Source organism: Zosterops lateralis (genome assembly GCF_965231275.1).
Source record: "Zosterops lateralis genome assembly, chromosome: 3".
Taxonomy (NCBI): Eukaryota; Metazoa; Chordata; class Aves; order Passeriformes; family Zosteropidae; genus Zosterops; species Zosterops lateralis.
Window position 1 is genome coordinate 27,437,932 of NC_139764.1, and position 21,363 is coordinate 27,459,294.

At 33.7% G+C, this 21,363-nt stretch overlaps 1 protein-coding gene across 1 annotated transcript in view; it reads right to left on the reverse strand.

The window, feature by feature from the left end:
• The window catches only part of KIF6 (kinesin family member 6), a 154,490-nt gene that overhangs the window by 113,436 nt on the left and 19,691 nt on the right, over positions 1 to 21,363 (reverse strand). Inside the window, exons 6-8 of the mRNA XM_083858420.1 lie at positions 14,489 to 14,618; positions 6,356 to 6,562; positions 1,302 to 1,445 (exon numbers count right to left, since the gene is read on the reverse strand). Coding sequence (XP_083714546.1) covers positions 1,302 to 1,445; positions 6,356 to 6,562; positions 14,489 to 14,618 — 481 coding nt within the window. The remainder of the gene's footprint in view (positions 1 to 1,301; positions 1,446 to 6,355; positions 6,563 to 14,488; positions 14,619 to 21,363) is intronic.

Genomic DNA, 21,363 nt, shown 5'->3' on the forward strand with positions numbered 1-21,363 from the left:
CCTCCCCTGGCATATCTTTGAACCATTCCCACAAATTCTACCACTAGAATACCAGGGAGAAGAGCTCAACACCTCCTTCTTCGCATTCCCTCCCCAGGGAGATGCAGAGAGGAAGGAGGTCACCCTTAGCTTTCTTTGCTCCAAACTAGACAAGCCCAAATTCCTCAGCTGCTCCTCACAGGACATTTTTTCCAGACTTTATCCAGCTTTGTTGCCCTCCTCTGGCTGCTCTCAAGGACCTTCACATCCTCCTTGACCTGTTGGGCCCAGAACTGTTCACTTTCTCAAGGTGAGAATGGCAGACAGCCAGAAATCACCTCTTTTGACTTGCTGGTTGTGCTGTTTGATGTATCCCAGGATGTGGTGCCCTCTTGGCTGCTTCGGCTCACTGCTCACGGCTTTTCTGACCAGCACCCCCGGATCCATTCCTACAGGGCTACCTTCCATCCACTGGTCTCCCAAACTATGCTTATGCTGGGCATTACTCCACTATAAGTGCAGAACTCTTGCTAAATTTCATCCCATTAATCACAGCCCAATGCTCCAATCTATCTAGATCCCTCTTCAAGGCCTTCTGTCCCTCGAAGAGAGTCAACAGCATCTCTCGTTTGGTATCATCAGCAAACTTGCTAATGGGGCATTTCCGCTCTTGCATCCAGATAATTGATTAATGCATTGAACAGAACTGGCCCTGGAACTGAGCCTTGAGGAATATCACTGCAAAGCAGTCTCCAGCCAGATGTAGCCCCGTTCACTACAACCCTTTGATAAAAACTTAGACCTATTTGTGAAGAAAACACCACTACACATAATTCCAGTGCCGGAAATTGGTGACAGGACACAAAATATTGGAAAAATTTCCATAAATTCCAACCCCCTCAGCTCCCTTTCTTTCCTAGTGAACTCCCCATTTGTCTACCATAATCTATAAAATCTTGACACCAAAGAAGTGTAACAGAAGTTCTGCCAAGGTTTTCAGTGGAAATAAATCAAAAATTTATTCACCAGGAAATCAGTAAATTGATAAAAAGAGTAGTTCATTACTAGGTCCAAGTCATTTCCCATCTGCTACTTGACTTGAGATTACTTAGAGAAAAGCACATTTTCTAAAGGATTTGTTTATATTCTACAGCAATTTCCACTGATAAAATTATCTCCTAGAAACAAAATAAAAGTGTTCTTTTAAAAGGATAGGAATAAAAGCTTATACACTTGAATTTTAATCTATACTCAAAATCAAAAGAGCAGGAGCTATAGAGAAGTGATGGGATTTTTGTCCCAGATAGATAAAAAGAACATACATCTATGTTTCTTTTGTCCATAGCAAGTGTTGATATCATGGTAGTCATGCAGTTTCCTCCCAGGCTGTCTCTTAGCACTGAAGTCATCATAGAGTTTCGATAAGGAATGTGGGACCGGTTTTTCTCTGCAAGGGCAATTATTACCTGAAACAATAGCAAAAATAAAAGACTTTTAAATTTATATGTCTATCAATGTTTGGCACATATAAAGAACAAATCCAATCTGGTCAGAAACTTTTGACAACAAAACAACGTTTATACACCCCACTGTTAGCCGCAAACCCACTGGCTTTATTGAAAGAATTCCAAGCTAAATTTCAGCATGTTTATATGTCTTTGTAAGAGCTGGACCTGAAAGACCAAATACATTAAGTTTTATCATGCACTAGTCTTACAGTCTCTCAGCAACATGGAAACTGAACACGATAAACTCAAACCCACAGTTTTTCCTAAGAGACAGGAACTTGCTGAAAATCTTCCTCATTACTTTTTTGTCATAACTATAAAATATGGATAGTACTAAAGTAAAAACTTCCTCAACATTTGCTAAAGAATGCTTTTAAAATTATACATTCTTAAAACACTTCATAGATGGGCCAATACATTTATTTCTGAGAAAATGTCTTGGAAAGCAATGCACAAATAAAAGGGTGCATGATTACAACGTACTGCTGGAAAGAAATGATTCAGTTTAGAATATGTATGACTTGGCCAAAAAGGAAATTGTACACCTACTATTCTCAGTTTCCCTCCTCAGCTGTTTACATTATGGGACCTAATTATTCAATAAAAAGCTAGATTACCCCATGATGTCCTGTGATATAAAAGATTTGAACTGTTATCTGGCCAAGCACTGTACTAAAAAACTTCAGCTATATGAGTTGTGCAAGCTCTCCTAAATTATTAGGAGTTGGTTTTTCTTTAATAAGTGTTATGTATAAGTGTATATTTTGTTTATGCTACATTTACAAAAATTGCTATTTTAGAAAATTTAGTGTGACTTTTTTGTGGCATTAGTTTCTCTTAATGGTCTTCAGAAAGTTAAAAGTTAAAACTATGAATCTTACACTGGCAGCCCTGAGAGACACAAATGCATAATATGAAAATTACTGTCTTGTAAAGGAATCTGGAAACCCATTCCTGGATCAAGGTTTTCAAATCTCACATGTTACAACTTGTTTTATAGAAACATGTTAAAGCTTTGTTGGTTTATAATATTGCACAGAAACCTCATAGTAGTCTAGCACATACATTAATAATTACATTCTCAGGCTCTGCCACACAGAGACTATAATTGAAATAGACAAGATGTGTTATTTCCATTATAAATGGGAACAGTTACTGGGAAGTTCCTTTTTTCTGAAGTTCATGCAGGAAGTCTGCAGCCCAGTCAGAATCTGAACCTTCCCACATTAATGCTGAAAGCCTGTGACCAGCTCTCATGATGCAGAACCCATTGTACAGTCATGTGACAGTCCCACAACACAGACAATTTTAGTTTAAAGTCCTTTTAGTAAAACCTCACCTTAACCACTAAATTAATCTTTACAATCCAATCAAGGGATCTGGAATAGAAAGAGGAGAATCTGAAGGAGTAGGAAGTAATATTCTTTGATAAAGTAACAGAGATCACCTGTACAGATGCTGAACCTGGATTATCTAAGAGGTATCAAATGCAATAATCAGAAAATTGTCTCATTTAAGAAGGTGTTATTATCCTTTTGATATAAAAAGGGTATTTTTCTTTTTTTCTTTTATACTTGTAATTCTAAGCTTAATAATATCACTAAAGCACAAAGTTTTGTTTTGAGTGGGTCAAACAAACCACTTTAAGGCCTAGTTGCTGTCAGAACTCTTGTCACTTTTTGTAAAAATTGCATCCTATATGAATCACAGGAGATACAATCACTCATAAATTCACTGACACATGTGGAAACACTGTTAAACATAAAGGAAAATGTAAGACACAGAAGCAGCCCTGACATGATTTAAAGTGTGCCCATGAGTCTCCATGTTTCTGTCTACATCCTTTGTGCCAGGAACAGATTGGCACCAGTATCTCACACCACCATGTTTTCAGAGAATCCTCAAGAGATGGGGATTTTGAGGTGCATCACTTGCAGAAATACAAATGTCAGGTACACCTCTATCTTGCTGTTTAGTATATCCACATTCCTGCTTCAGAGGTCTTTTTTTTTTTTTGTGTTTCTCACCCTACCTCCCATTTCTAGTAGAGTTTAGAAGCTTTATCTCTGGTCTTTACAGAAAAAATTCAACTAACCAACAAAACAAACAAACTCTCAAAACAAAACCCCCAAACAAACAAAAAAACAAAACCCCCAAACAAACAAACAAACAAAATCAAAACAAAAAAACCCAAAACAAAGCAATAAAAAAACCCCTTTTGGTAAATATGGGCATCAACCATTCACTAATGGATAAAATCTTTCAACATTCTGCAAATGGAACATGTGTTAAATGAGGGTTAACAAACATATTCATTAAAGTAGTGAGAACATTCTACCCTCTTATTTTGGGGAAATAATTCCATTATAGTGTCAAATCACATGGCAGTAAAACTGTTAATTTGCAACTCTAAATCTGGTCCAGGATCCTCTATATTTGTGTCATAAGGGAATATCTACATATGCACAGTTACACTGCAATTGTAATTTCAGAATGTGCTACTACATTTCTCAGACAAAAAAAGCTACCCAGATATGGTAGAAGGACTGCTGTAATTTCAGATCAGCTGCATGAAACTATCTTCATCTTTATCTAGACATAGAGGCTGCTTGGAGTAAACGTCCAGTAGATTTGTTTGAACACCTTTTTAACATGCTGCGGATATTAAACAAGTAGATCAAGTGTGGTAACAGGGAACTGTGTTCCCACTGACATCTTCATACAAAGCATTTAATGTTGCTATTTTACTGTGAAAAGTGTTTCAAAATGGCATAAATAAACACTAGACCACCAGTCTAGTAGTTAAGGAGTTGAGAATTTTAATAAGCTGATTTTGAGGAATTTGTGCACTTTAATGTTATTCACTACAAGTTCCGGATTGAATGGTTCAATTCCCACTGAACAAAAAGACATTTTTATTGTCTTTGGTGGTCTTTTATTCAATATTAGAAAACATTTCTACTGATACACAATCCCAGACAGAATCCAACATGCCTATTTCCAACACTATTTCTCTAAAATAGGAATTAAAAGTTGCATGAAAAAATAAAATTTTTCACTGTCAAATACAAAAAAATCATACAATAAATAAGAAGGGATCCTGAGTATAATTTGTATGATTCTGAAGACATCCATTTTAGAGTCACTGACTCTTATCACTTCCCTTGAGTACAACTCAAATAGAGACACTTTTCTTCAAGGTAAAATTTAAACAAATGAGGGCCATGAAAAAAATCCAGTGTGATAGTAAATGACTGACTGCCACCTGCTGTACCTTAAGCTTCTTCTTTTGACAGATGAAATATCTCTGATCAAAAATTAAATAAAATCCAAGACATTTGTTTTTGTTAACAGAAAAACACGTAATACAAAAATGAAAAATCTTTTTCTCAGCAAGTAGAAGGATTATATTTCCTAATCATTATTTTTAAGAATTTTCACATATACACACCCACAAAATTTTCAGGTTTAATGATCACCTCAACTGTATATTTTACTAAATAGCACATATACTATAATGTAAGCTAACAAGTACAGATTTTTAGAATTTTTAGTTTTACAGAATTTTAGAGTTAAGACTATTTCGTTCTCCCTATCCCCCTTAACTGTCCCCCTAAATGACAGACTCACAGAAATGCAATGTTTCTACACAAAATTTTTTAAAGAAGCCTCAGGAGAAAATACTGTATCGTCCTCGAGAATCCCCAAAATATTTAATTTCTAGCAACAGGAACAGTGTTTGCTGTACTGTGAAAACAATATCATATATTCAGTCTTAGGAAGAAATTAATTTCACTTACAGGTATGAGATCTGAAATGGACACTTGAAAAACTTTAGTGATTGCAACTTAATAGCACAGTATTCATAAAAGAGATTTCACTCAGTGACAAGTGTTTCTTATCCTAATTTGGTAAGCCTCATAAACATCAACCATATAAAACACCATGGTAGATCAGGGAGAAATATGTATTAAAGTCTTAAAAATATATTTTTATATATAGTATTAAAATAATTGTTTTAATAATTAACTTAATAATTATCTAATTATTGTAAAACACATATTAATTGTCATAATTAACAAAATCTTTCTACTGGAAATCTTATCTTCAAAGTTTCCTTTTACTGATGTTGTCTGAAATAATATTTTTTTAAATGAGTAAGATTAGTTGGGAGCAATCTATTTGCTCAATATTTGCTTTTTCCGAAGGGGAAAACCAAAAAGCAACAGTGGCGGATAGGGATTTTAGTACACCTTAAATTAAGAGGCTAAATCTTTTTAGTAACAACAGCTGCACGACAAATATTCATGAAGACTAATAATAATAATAACAATAATAACAATATAAATATTTTATTTATTATTATTATACTACATCTATGGGTACTATTGGTAAAAATCCAATTATGGTAACCAATCCATAAATATATTACCAATGATAGCTTCTGTCTCAAAAAGATCAAAGATTTAAATTGGTATGGTAATAAAACAACACATGAAAGAGGAGTCAAATAATTTACCATATTACAGTGCTTGGACCAAATAAAGCTCCAGCACTTTCTTTTCAGAGATACACCCTGATCCCAGCTGTGGAAGAGGAAGAAGATTATGAAGAACATTTTTAGCAGAAATATAGCTGAAATCTTTTAAATATTTTTAGTATTCCAAAAAAACCAAGAAAACTCTTTTGGAAATACGACCCTGTATACCTACTATAATCTTACTGCTTAATTTTAAAGTTTTCCCAAAATTAAAATATTTTATTTTAAAGGAAGATCTACCAATTCAATGATTTTTTAAAAACTGCAATAAATATCCCAAGATTAAGTGAATATTGGAATGAAGTTACTCTAGAGGTTTCAATTTTACCTGCTCTAGATAATGTAATGACAGGTTGATATATTTGGCTTCTGTCAGTAAGTGGCCTCCAATTCCAGTCTTTGCAACACGTTCTGACCCAGCAAGGTCTACTAAATGCAGCTTGGAGCGTCTGATAGTTGCAGATCCTGGTTCCTTGCTGGAGATGTGAATAGTGAAAATGCAGTGAGATCGGCTTGAGGCTTGATTCATTGGTGTCTACAATCACAAGAAAAAAAAACACCTCTCAATGTTCAGTGGATAAATAAATTTAGCTTCTTATAGCTCAATAATCTGGCCACTGAAATAATCTTTCTAATTTTTTAGCTACTTGACCTGTAATGAACATGCAAAAAGAACCCAAAAGGACTTACCTGACATTCACATTCTGGACAAATACTTGGAAAACTTTAATCTGGACAAATTGTACTGTAAGCAATAAAGTTGTTCCAAAATAATCTAACATCACCAAAACAAGTGGCCTTACTACATGAGGAATACTAGAAAAGGGCAGCTTGACTGGAGAAAAAGTCATTGAATGCTGATTCCTGAGAAGTTATTAACTTCCCCATTGGTAACTCAGTTCTTTTTTTTTGTTTTTTTTTCTGATAGGTAGTTACCACTGTAATGAGGACTAGGACTTCCTATAAGGCTTTAGACTTTTGCATTATTACTTTTATGAAAAAATTCTATTTGGTAAAATCAGTATCAGATTTTTAGGTGGCATGATAGAGTTTTCATAAAATGTTTGGCCTTAAATGTATTTGTTTTGGAATAACTACAGCCACACTTCCTTAATTTAAAACATAGAAATTCTCAGTCAATTTTTAGAAATGTGCAGTCTTAACATCACTTCAGAGATTTTCTCAATATTTGAAATGTAGAACCAAAAGATTTAAACAGCTCTCAGTTATTTAACTTTAGATTTCAAATTACCACATGCCATCGCATATGCATTTTTATTAAAAAACATATAAAAACCTTTAAGCATCTAAATCACTTTTTGTTTATCAGGACATTGTTAGAAACTTAAATCTAAAATGACTCCTCATAATCCACATTTTATAAACAGCTAAAGCTTTAGATTATATATGGAGATTAAAGGTTTAGAATACAGACAGTATTTTTATTCATAAACTATAACAAATGTGACTACATTGTTTTTAGGACATAAATGCTCGACTTGCAAAAAATAGAGTAGTAAAATAATAAATCAATATTATTGAGTCAGCAACTAAATCTATACTTATTTATAGCTGCTGAAAAAAGTCAAAAAACATCCTGGTTATACTGTCTATATTAATCTCTTGTCTGTACTTTATTCCTCTGCTACTTGTGCAGTAATTTTTAATGTAGGCCTATCCTGTGATTCAGACCAGCTATACCAACATATTGCCTTTTTTTACATTATCTTCTTTAGCATGCAACACTGCAGCTCTTAAAATGGCCTGCCCATTGCAGGCATTGAAGATATTATTATTGATCCAGAAAGGACAGCTCTTAGTAGAAAGAATGAAGCTGAACAGTCATTTAAGAGGCCTAATATGGACCTTTTGGTTCAATTGTCCTCACTTCAACTTCCTCATTTTTTTTCAGCCTTAATAGTGCCAACACAACCAAACGTTTTTTGGGAAATGATCTGGCTGATGCAGCTCAAAATAAAAATTAAAAATTAAAAAATAAAATCATTACTCAATACAGATGAAGAATTTGGAATTCATAATCCTGTGAAATGAGCATCAGAGTGCAGTCACACGTAGGCTGGCCTCAGAGGTGATGTTGGGCAAATGAAGAGGAAGTGAGTGGTAGTGTTGGAATGAAAATAAACAGGCTGAGGGAAAGGTGTCAAGCAAGAAAACACTCCCAAACTTACTTAAAATGCAGTTATACTAAGAAAAATTATATGCTGTGAAAATATACTTTATTCAGCAATTCTGATTCCACAAATAATCAGAGCCAGCTTCACTTATTTTACTAGGACAGCTATGACTTTTTTTTTTTGCAGCTCTCTGAAGCAGGACAGGGTATTTTATTTTTTTCAGCTAAAAATCCACAACAGAAATAATATTTAAGGACATTCTCCTTGACAGAACTGATATTTTGTACTACAGATATGACATCAGTCACATTATCCTGCAGACAAATCTAAGCCAGATCAAATATCAGTACAGGTGGAAGCACAAAGCAAATGTTGCTATCACAGAATCTGAAGAATCATCATACTTCTGAATAAGTTTTCTTAAATAAACTGGAGATTTACACTGCAGCAAAACCTCAAGTATTTCAAAATGTGCTTTTAGTCACCCCAATTTAATGCTAACAGGGGGAAAAAAATCAAATCCTAAAAGAAAATAATTTCAGGACTCTGAGTTCCAACAAGCACGTGGCAATATTTGGTCTATAAGGTTTTTACTGTCTATTGCAATACACTAGCCACAACATTATTTTGCATATTCCAAGTAGATTTGGCTGGACTGGTCATTAGAAATTCCACTGCTTTTCTCTCCACAGATTCTTTTTGTCACGTAAATGGAAAAATGAATGAAGCCTATTTGGAAGTCATTGGCTAGAATCCCAAAGTGATATTTTTGTAAAGTCCTTCTTCGGAGCAGAACCATGGTTTACTCAAGACACCAATACTCCTTTTTGCAGTATGATTCTATATCTGCTTTGCAATTCCCATATACAGGAAGCTCTGTTAGAACTCTTGCAGAAAGCATCAAGCAATAAAAAATTAAACTGTTAAATGGGATGTGACCATGAAAGGTTAATTGCATAATCTCCCCCACACTTTGGTACTTTTACCACACAAGTAGATGCACAGCACACAACAGAAATGATGATTTGTTAGCATCTCCAGTCCAAAATCAAGTCTTTTCTTTTGCTATTTTGTTGTTATCTTACATAGGCCACTTCTGAGTATCACTAATCATCTTTTTAGAAAGTTTGAAAAAAGAAAACAAATAACATTTTCTGGACAGTATCTCAGAGCCTACTAAAATGTTCCTTTAGTGGTTTTCAGAGTTCATTTTGGCTTTGTTTGCAGTATTTAAACCATATGTATATGAAATCATCCTCACACTAATTTGATGTGATGAAGGAAAAAAAAGAAAGAGGGGAGTGGCCTGGTTCTCAGCAGATGGTTGCTATTGTGAGAGTTATATATAGAACAACTGAGGAGCAGCAGTTACTTATAAAGAATAATTTTTTCCAGGAATTCTGTGACATCATAAACCACATAAGCAAACTTCAGATGCTTTGTGATATCACGTGAACACTACAAAGGACTTAATGCCAGGTCATCTATTGCTGCCCATTTGTGCTGTGGTAAAGGACAAATTCAGTAACATTTAAGATCATGACTTGGTAAAGCATCAGCATTTCATTTGACCATGGAAAATATGTACAAGGTGTATTTCAAGCCATACAAGCCAGTCTTGCTTTTTTTCCAGGATGAAAATATACCTGTGTTTGCTGAAATTAAATAAATTGTATAGAAGCTTTGTGACTTTAACAACTACGTCTATTTATACAATGGTTGCAAGAAGGCATTCTACTTAAATGAGAACCTACATCACTGTCATACTGCAAGAAGCTTTTGAGTTGTTTCTCTCAAGGAATACAGGATCAAGAACCACCCAAAAACTTGCTGAAACCTAAGTTGTCCATGTTAATCTAATTCTTACCTATCCTGAGTCAGCAAAAGTCTGCAGAAATTCTTCCCTATACAGGAATTTATGTATTTCCCAAACCCTGTATTTGTTGCAGCTGCTATTATAAATGTTGTTTTCACTAAAAATAGCCAGAAATGGATGCTACTGATCTAAACAGAGTTCTGAAGGATTGAGGATCTAAGAAAGAGAAAGTTTTGTAAATAGGACAAAGACATATGAAAAGCTGTTTGAAAATCACTACTAGACTAACAGAAGTTGCTACTATCTGGAAGGATAATGTGTTGCTCTATAGCTGCCAAAACACTCTTGACAGAGATAATACAAGAAAGAGTTCAGGACCACTGGGACAAAACAATCTCACAGGTGATAAATGCCATTGTTCAGCCCATCTCCACTTGGCAACTTATACTGTTCCCAGTGGAATCTTTTCTTCCTTGGATCAAAATATTTAGACAGCAAAACATGATTTTCCTGCATGAGTGAATTAGTGACTAGCCAATGTATAAAGAGAAGATGTTTCTGAGTGTTCAGTTTTTTGAAAGAATGTCACAGTGAAAACGTACAAAATATTCTTTTAAGGAAATCTTCTTTTTCTTCTTAAGGTTTTTTTTTTTTTTTTTTTTTTTTTTGTTTCTGAACTTTTCAAAGAAGAGCAAGGGGAAAAAGGAAGTACTGATAGCATCCAAGATTGATATCAAATCAATCTTCTCCAATCTCATGCTACAACCGGAGGGATATCTGTAGAAGATGTTCTGACAGCTACAGTGATTTCACAGTTTGGAGGGATATCTTTCCCTAATGAATATAAACTGCACTGGTCCCAATAGAACTATGCTATAAAGAGTATATAAATTGAAGAATGGCAGGTGCCTGTCCTTGTATCTGGTAGATGAGAGAGACCTCAGTACGTCTTTAGTTTGCTTTCTAAATAATATGTTAGAGGTGAAAAGGCTCCTCAGTTGTACTTAGGTACACTTGTCATAGTTGAAGTTGAAAAATTGTTGCTATGAAAATAAAAGGATCAGAACAGGTGCAATCACTTCCTGAAAGCAATACTTTATCTTTCCATATTAACTACAAGTACAGTTTCATAGTAAGACCACATAGGTAACTTTAAAAGGTAACTTTTAAAGTAATTAATATTCCCTGGTGAAGACATTATTAAAGCTTACGTTTAGTGCCTTTTATCCATATAAATCCCAAAACATTTTAAGGACTATTCAAAGCAGTATGTATGACTAGTAATTTTTTTACCACACATGGAAATGAAAACACCTGTGCTGAAATAATGATGCCATTTGGTGCTAATAATACAATATAACAGGTTTGTCAGAGTGGAAATAAGTTAACAATGGACACTAAAGAGGAACCTAGGAAAGCAGAAAGTTGCAATTTCTTCTGGACTGCAGTACTAACCCAGATAGCATGCATTTTTGTCAAAAGTAACATTTAATCTCATACGCTCACACACTGAAATCCTATTTTTTCTATGTCATCCAATAAAAAATGCAGTCAAACACTACCAGTAACTTTCTAAATATATTCAAGAGAATACTAATATACAATAAATACAAGTAGAATGAGTTCAAATTCACAGGTCACAAGTCGTTCTCCAAAGCGATCCCTAAAGCATTAAGTTTCATTCTCTCTTGAAATAAACAGATCTAAACATTTCCAAAAGCTTAGTGATTGCCCCAAGTGTACTTCAATCATTTTAAATGATGGAACAAGTACTTTGCAGTTTTCACTGTGTCCCAAATTTAAAAAATGGAGAGCTACAGGTATAAAACTATGCACTGAAACATTTCCTTCCTCATAAAGCAAAGTACTTTTTCATTAGAGGAAAAATAAACTCTAACTGTACATGCGACTGCAGTTCTCAGACATACTAATCTCAGAAAAGGATTTAACAGTTTTGAAATTGTTGCACATCCCTGGGAAGAGACCTTATTTTACTGCTTTAAAAGAAATACAAAAAAACACTAAGAATTCTCAAAATCACAGAGGTTTTGGCAGGTTATTTCAAAAGACAGAGGCCATATGAGATTCCCATCACAAGAACTTAGAAAAGACCACTTCAGCTGAAAATATATTAATAGTATACCAAAATAAAATGTTTTGAGAACACTACCTAAACAGCCAAACACTTATTTTCACAGAGGAGCTTTTTGAGATGTTGCTGCTACCAACTGCTTATATTGCAAATTTGATTTTTAAATCCTCAGCATGCATTTCAGATACTGAAATGAAATAATAAAGTTGTCTTAACAGATAGAAAATATGAGAAAACAGTTGAGATTTTATAACCTGCTGCTGCAGATTCTTATGTATGCACATGTAACAAGAAACTGCTTTATTGAAAAGCAAACAAAAATCTAGTCCATACATTCAGTAGAGCTGCCAACAAGAGACTCAGTTGTTCTGGTTTTAATCTCTGCCTATTTCTCTCACAAAATATGTGCCAAAAAATTCCTATTTGGATTTTTATGAATTGTCCATGCACAAATGTCTTCCATCTTACCATTTACACAACTCGTAGCACACATCAAAACTAGAGCAAAGGATCAGTTGTACATTGCCTGATAAAGGAATCCTACACAAATTAGATTAGTTTCCTTTCTTTTTCCTTCTCTTGGGATATATAGCTACATCTGGGAAAGAAGCATTCAGTTACAAAAGTTCCCCTAGGTTCTGAAATTTAATGAATGAATGAACTAATCTTGCCTATAAAATACTTTTAATATTGCGATGACTTTGTTTTTAGCACAATCAGTGATGAGGGAAAGATGCACCTCTCAAACCACAAGTTAGACTGCATTAATGTAGGCAATGCAGAAATTAAATTGTCATTTTTATTTTCAAAAGAGTCAACTCTTCAAAGAAGAGTTATTCAGGGTTAAGGGACTAGGTTGCAATTTTAGGGGCTACAGATCTCATATACGATCCATGACAGTCATCTGACTTTTTCTACAGCCAAACCCATCATTAAAAAAATATGAACCCAGCATTTATTTTACTTTATTTTCTATTTAGGTTTATTAATCTTGTTTATTTTTCTTTAAAATTTACTTAAGAGGGTTCTAATCTTCAGAGGTCAGAAAGTACTATCATTCAAGATTTAAAAATATGGATCTCCACAGAAGTTAGGTTTGATGTCATAAATCCTCTTCCTTAGATCTCTAGATTAACCCTTTTCTCCTCTATTACACTTTGTCAAGTTTCTGTCCTCCACACAGTATGAATTTTTCTATTTCAGTATCATGAAGTGGTTCCTTGCCTCAATGCTCAGATCTATGAGCAGCCCTTATGTTGATTATCTCTTGCCTTAATATATTCCTACCTCTCAAGACGTAACTGTTGAAATAGTCATCCTCGAGAAAGAACAAATATTTGTGTTCCCTAATTACATTTTGTAATCAAATGCTTCTTCCCCTGTGTCCAGGTGTATGTGGTCATCCAGCAGGAACACAGAACTACCTGACTATTCATATACTATAAGTGTCTTTCTTGTCAATGATTTATGATATATCCTTCTGGAGATACAGAGGAAGAGAACCCAAAAAGGTCTAAAGGAGAATCAACTCTATTGTAGTGAAGACACATTGTCAGGGCTCATATTATACAATTCACTGTTTATATTTACGTTCCATATCAAAGCATGAAGGGAAAAAAGAACCTTACATATGTCAGATACAGAAACACTTAATTTGAATTTTTCAGAATCAGTAAAAACACCTCTGTGTTTGAATATTGGCATATATTTATTTTGAATTTCCTTTGAACTATCATTCGGGGTTTCGGTGGGTTTTTTTTTGTTGTTGTTTATTTGTTTGTTTTGGGGGTTTTTGTTTGCATGCGGGGGTTGTTTGTTTTGTGTTTTCACATATAACAGCATGTGTTAATGCAAAAAGTAGGAAAAAAAAGAACGGACTTTTATTAAGTACTTCAAAGGCAACTGAGTGCTTAATCATAGAATCATAGAATGGTTTGAGTTGGAAAGGACCTTAGGGAAAGGACCCACAATCTCCTCACACTCCATGAGTAGGGACATCTGCCACTAGAACAGGTTGCTCAGGGCCCCATCCAATGTGGTGATGAACACTTCCAGAGAAAAAACTTTACTGGGAATGTTTGACAATGCTTTGCAAGGACATATTTTCTTATCTTCACATGTCTGTGTATGTTGATACATGTAACATTCAAAAGTCAGTCTATAGTTTACAAGAATTTTTGAATTCTACTTACTTGATTTTCAGTAAATTATGACATCAAGAACTACCAATCAGATCCACTATGGAACACTATCATCAGAGAAATGCTTATTTAATTTAATTGTGGAAATACACTCAAAAAGTGAATACAATTTATGCCCAAGGATTTCTAAAATATACATCTTATTTCAGAGAGGAGGAGAGATGATTTTGACCATTTTAACTGTGGTGGCATTGAGGTTTGAAGCAGTAAATCTCACCTCAGCAATCATTCTGTTGGTGTCCCCCAAGAAGAGTAGGTTTAAGGCTTCCTCTTCATTGGTTGCTTGCTGAAGAGACAAGTTTTTGAGATGAATGTTTTGATCAGAGTCTTCCATTATTGTCACTTTTCTACATGCAAAATAAAAACAACAGTGAAAACTAGAGTTTTAACATGACGTTGTTTCATACTTTCATTTTGATTGCACCTAAAAGGTGAAATCTAAAACACAAACACAATCATAATGAAAGAACATGAAAAATAAATGATAAACATTAAAGGAAGTTTTGATTTCTTTTTTTACTGTCACCTCCTTTATATTCCTTTATTTAGAAACTTCTCATAGAAAAGGAATATAAGAAAATTCTAGATTTTAGAGAAAGCTTTGGAATTTTTATTTAGTGAGATATAGTAAAATTTCAAGAATAAGAGATTAGACGAATCATCCCAAACAAATAATACATAGGGGTTTGTTTGCTCTACCAAGTAGAGATGATACACAAAGCATACCATTATTTTGACATACAAATAAGCATGGAATATTTCAGAATCAACACATCTGTAGTCAACATGTTTCTAATAACTTTGTATTTGTCAAGATTATTTCTCTTTTCATTCTTCTTAAATGGTAGTAACTACAACTGTAAATTATCCCTTTCTTAAATTAAAAGCAAGCTAACAGAATGATTTTATTTATTTCCCCTCTTAGAAATGTTCATAATTACACTTCTATAAGACTAAAGCTCTCAGAAAGGAATTGGATGCAAGTAGCAAGGATATGGCAAAAGCTCCAGAAGAGCTGCTATTACTGAAAATCCTTTTCACTTCTTTGAAGATCCTTTAACATAGGAATTTTTTTTTTTCTTTCAAAATGATTACTGGCAGTTAAACTTTAGTGGCATTACTGAGTACCCGTTAGGGTCTCCTCATTGGGACATTCTACAGTATCCAACATGGAGTCCAAGTGGTTGCCTCACTGGATTTGGAAAACTCAGAGAGAAGAATCTGTTAAAACAGAAGTACACTAAATCTGAGGATAAATAACATGTCCTTCAGGATGAATTACAGGCTCTGATACAATTTAGAACAAATCAAAACTTTTTTAAAAGTTGGAAGTTGTTGTTTTTATTTAAACCAAAACTTTACTTTCTGCGAAGTATAAATAATACTTTCTATCTATACATAAACACCTATATGTATACATATATGTATATAAATATATTTTCATGTTCTTCAAGATAAACCACAAGAGGGAGTATGGGGTTTGAATTTTTATCAGTAGGTACTTCTTGCATGCTAATTATTTCAAATTGCTTCAAAACCAGAGAGATTGTGTTTTGTTCTGCTTTACTTGACTTTCCACCCCCACCCCAAACTGAGAATGAAATCGAGCATCAAAGCAGCATTCCATAGTATTACTCTTAGATATTGTGGGAGTAGTTCACAGTCTGATGGTCAAAATGCTCAAATGGAAATAAAGAAATAATTTGAACACATTGCAATGCCCTCACTCTTTTAAAAAAATTTGCATGTAAAAAGTAAACACAAGGCTTCTTTATTAGTCATAATAATTGCTTTTCCAAGTATGACTGCCTCCCACTGTTAGCCTTACTTTTGTGTGGTAGTATGACATTTCTCATATTATCACAAAACTCAGCTTCCCTATTCAAAGCATAAACCTGAGAGTATAATTCTGCTCTTGCATATCAAATTTTTGATAATGTCAAGTTGTATTCTGTCTCCATCTGTGTGCATCACACACTAAAGCCCAGAGGGGTCCTGATTACAGTATACACTTAATAACTTGTGCCCTTCCCCGCATCAATTGACCTGCCACCAGTGCAAGAGAGCCTTGCACACTGAATGCTTTAATTTCTTAAATTCTTGTTTCTGGCAAACATTGACCTTAAAGCTTCCTGTGATTAATGTAGAATACCACCTCATTAATTTGTGTATTATAAATAATAATAAGAAAACCTCCTTAATATATTTTGAGAAAAAAGGACCATTTAAAAAGTCAAGTTTCCTATTATTATATCTGTCTCTAGGGCTTAGAATTGAAGAAATCTAAAATAATCTCAAAAACTTGCTAAACATTTAAAAATCAATCATAATGATGCAAAGAAACAACATATGAAGATACATGACTTCTACGCCAATACATGAGCAGGATATAATGATACTACTTCATTGTGATGAGACTACAGAGGAGACTATATAGGCAAAAAAAATTTGGAAAAAAGATAAAAGAGAAAAGCAGCAAGTATGCATGTTGGAGTCTGTTTAGAAGAACAGAAAAAAATCAATGGATACAGGTAATATTTTGTAAAACTGTAAAACATATATGTAAAACACATAGGTTTTGTAAAACGGCAAGGAACTGTAGCTTTTAGGAAAGAATGGTCAGGATAATCATCTTATGTATCATCCCAAAAAGATGATCTTTCAGAAGTTCAACTCCCTGAATACCACAGCAGAGGACAAAGTCAACACTTACGGAAGAGGCAAGATTACAAAGTTATTCAGCTACCAGCACAACTTTTAACAGCACACAGATTTGATTTTTCATCCAAGTAGAGACTTAGAGCATAATTAATCTCCCTTATGAGACATGGCAGAACTATGAGATGAGTAAGTGCTCATGCAGACTCTTTGCTTGACATGTCATATTGTGATAGGAAATCCTTCCCACTGTCTCCAAAGGATTCTGAGACAACAAAAACACAGTTTGGCTGTTCTGGATGTTATAGACATGACTGGAGACTGTTACATATTTAGGAGTTAATGATTCATGTAATAGTGAACCTGAGTAGGCACAGCCTGCGAGGTGCTGTACACACAGCAGGCCATTTAGCCTGAGATGTGCTACACAGATCCCTTGGCTGCAGGATAAATTCACTGAGTTCTCATGGAGAACACCTTCTAGAATGAAGCTGTTTTCTTGTAAGGAAATTATGCAAAGGCTCAAAAGAGAGACCTTCCCTTCATGGCCAGGATTTGTACTGCTCTTGTGCAGTGTGCCATGGGGAAATCCATTCAGTCTCTCTCCAATGCTGCATGGATGCAGGGCACCCAACACATGATGGGATGCAAGGTTTATTTGCCACCTATCTTCCTTCTCTTATTCTGTCTTACCAAAGCAGTTACCCCATTAAGCCATTTGTTGCTAAACCTTTCTTACTGAGATGTGGAAAAAGCTGTGCACTCTCTCTCTCTCCTCCTCACCCCACCATGTAGAACAAGAAATCAAAACTGAAACGAGATCAGTGGTTCATGTATGAACAAAACATACAAAAATCTGTAAGAATTTCAGATAACTTCAATACTGTCACTCACAAGAAAAAAAAATCTGTTAAATACACTTTGAAATGAGTGAAATTGCTCACCAATTGCTTGTAGAAAAGTTAATTTTAAAAAGCTTCACTGGACTTTATACTCTTTTTCAGGAAACCAACATAAAACATGGATTTGAATAACCAATATATCTTGTATGCTGAAGTTATTGTATGCATTTAAATTGTAATTTGTTTGAACTGTAAATAAAAAAATAATCATAATCTTAGAAGAAATTATTCAAAACAGTTTTTAGCTGTTGCCTCATTAACAAAAAGAAAAGTCTAACCTTACAAAACTTTGTATACTCTTAACCTTTGGTATTCAGTAGTAACAAAATTAACACTCAATTTTGAAAGAATGTATATCAAATTAAAAAAAAATGAACTAATATTATTGGCTGTAGAAGTTTTAAAATACTGATGATTTTCAGAACACTGAAACTATAGCTCTTGAAGGTTTATGGTTGGTAGTCAGTTTCCAGATTACATAGTTGCCATACATTATGCCATTACATACCACCATTAAAAAGAGCTGACCTTAACACTGTTGAGACTGGAGGAGAGAATCAGGTTTTTCGGCATCAAGAAATCAGACTGAATAAAATATATTTCCCATATGTTGAAAATGATTCCCTCAGCCTTATTTTATTTTTATCTTCTTTTGTTAAGGAAAATAGGAATTATTATAGTAGCTGGTTTAGCTTTCCATGTCAGCAATTTGGTAACTCTCAAGGCCCTCGGAGGGCAGTAAAGAAACAGAAGAATATAAACTTATTTGAGGTAATTTACCAATATTCAGTGACAGGTTTTGCTTTAAAGAGAAATTATTTCACACTGACCCCATGGAACATAACAGTTCTGCATGTTAATATAATATATTGATGTAGTCATCATTGTTGATGTTGGAAGTTAATTGGCTCTCAGCTTAAAGTGTGGTTTTCTTAAAGTCAGACAGCATCATACTAAAAATTTAACATTTCTCTCTCAAAGAAGAGTTTAAAGAATCTTCACACAAAAATGGGGAATCTCTTTTGCTGACTAGAAGTTTAGATTCCATTTTCCCCATGGCACATCACTGGACTAATAGTGGTCTGAGCTCTCTGCCAAGTAGTTCCTCAATTACTGCAGCTAAGACTGTCATTCTAAGGAAAAACAGCACTAACTGTAGTTTGCCTTCACATGCAAGAGGGTCACTTGCCATCAGACAGGTAAAGCAGTAACTTATTAGTTACCAATGAATTAATCTAGTCATACTTGACTAATGATTCTATAACCTCAGTCTTTACTTTTGTGTTATATATGATATCAAGAAATTTCTTACTTCTGAATAAATAACAACATTAGGAAGAGTTTTACTGGTAGGTTGCAACCAAAGTGAAATTCAGTAACATTAGGTTACATGAATTACAAATACACTACTACCAAGAACCTGTTGGAGATAAAAGGCTCTTGCACAAATGCACAATAAATTGAGAGCTTCAGGAAAGTATTCCTAATGTGAACACTCTTGCAAAACTTTTATGAAAACATAAGGTGGCAGTAAGTATTTAATAGCCTTCTACCAGCTTTATTTCATAGCAATAATTTCATACCTTTATGTGTTGAAAACAACCATAATTTCCTTGTATGAACATGGGATTCTCTACAGCTACAAACAGCATTAGATTGTCAATATTAAATTCAATTTCTTCATTCTAACAAGAAATATTCTTCAATTTTTTTTGCACTTGCATATGCTGGATTTCATCTACAGTGTCACAAAATTAAAACACTGTCAGATTTGTATAATAAAACAAGCTACAATTGTAAACTAAAGTATATTTTGTGTCAAACATTAAGGTATATATCAAATGATACTTTCTGTGGGTTATAAGTAATATTCCAACTAAACATCGACAAAACTAGGGGTTTTTTTTCTGTTAAAATAGAAGTTTATTGGGATTTCAAAACCAACATTAGTTGTAGAAATATCTGTACCTATTAGAAATATGATACCTTTTAATGTATACATATATAAATATCTGTATGCATGTATACAAATAGGTCTATGTATACATATCCCTACATATGCATGAATATGTAAATAATTACATAATTCTGTGTAGGAATCTGTGTATGTATATATATAGATGGATGTATCGACATGCACCTATATATGGCCCACATTCATGCATTTGTCAGGAACTTATTTCCAGAAAAGTAGTGATTGTTTTTGTGAGAGCCTCTTGCCTTCTCATCTGGCAGACCCAGATGAAATGAGTAAGTAGTGCTAAGCTGAAAATTTCTGCAGAATATGCAAAGAATGGCTACACACAAAACTTCAGGACGTGAGATTCCAAGTCTAATCATGTAATGTTTAGATGCAATGGACAATTTTAAAAATGCTTATTATTCACTTTGCCTTAAGCGTCACATACAAATTTAATGTCTCATTTTTCAAGTACTATCATCAAGCCTGTAGTATATCCACAAGCCTTTCATAACTTCTATGACCTGAATGCAATCTGTGTTTAGTCCTTATGTTGAACTGGTAACATAAAGCTAAGAATGCAGAGTTTGCTGGTCAGAAGCACCTATCTTTCATTCAAACTATATCTCCCTCTTTTGCAAGAATATGGATAATAATACTGTTCCAGAACAGTCTACATATTATATGAGGTTAACTAATCTTTTTGCTCATTCTTCTAAAACTACACATTTTTTCAATACTCTCCTTCTTCATCTTAAAGTTTTAGGAAAGTATCAGCACTGACTGCTAATATTTACCCAAGAATTTAGAGTGAATACACTGCCTTTGCCTTTTATAGTGCTTAAAGCTTATATGATCCACTGTGCAGTTCAACAGAAAATTATGCATAATATGAGACCTTTAAAGTACAAAAAACATAAATTCTTTTTAATATTCTTACTAAATACAGGCTTTCAAGCAAACAAAGTTATTATTTTGTATTTTGCTTACTGTCACCAAAATATTAAGAGGTTTTAAGCACAAAAAATTCTCAAAAAAATATTAGTAATAAACACTTGATAAATTTTAAAATATGTGATTACTATTTATCTTACATGTAACCTCTACTTTCTCATTAAAAAAATCAAGTAATTGAAATAAGGTTAATCATGCAACTACCCATACCTGCAACTTTTACTCCCTTTTTATATATTTTTAAGTTTTGAATCCCCATACTACAATATTAAAAAAACAAACAAAACATATTTTATTCATTAAATACTTTTACACATGCTAAATATAAGTCATGTACATATAGTTTTAGTTTACAGAACATATTTTATTGACAAATGATGTAGTGGAAATAATAATGTCCATAAAACCGTAAAGCACTTATTCATATTAGTTACTCTGCAAAGAAAATTTATTATTGTACTAAAACTCATCCTGCAGTAATATACACTATCTAAGTTTGCAAGTAATTATGATTATCCCAGCATGCTTTATTGCTAATTTACAATCAAATTATCTATTAACATTTACTTTTTAAAATAACCTTATATACAACACAGAGTTATTCTTTAGTTTAATTGA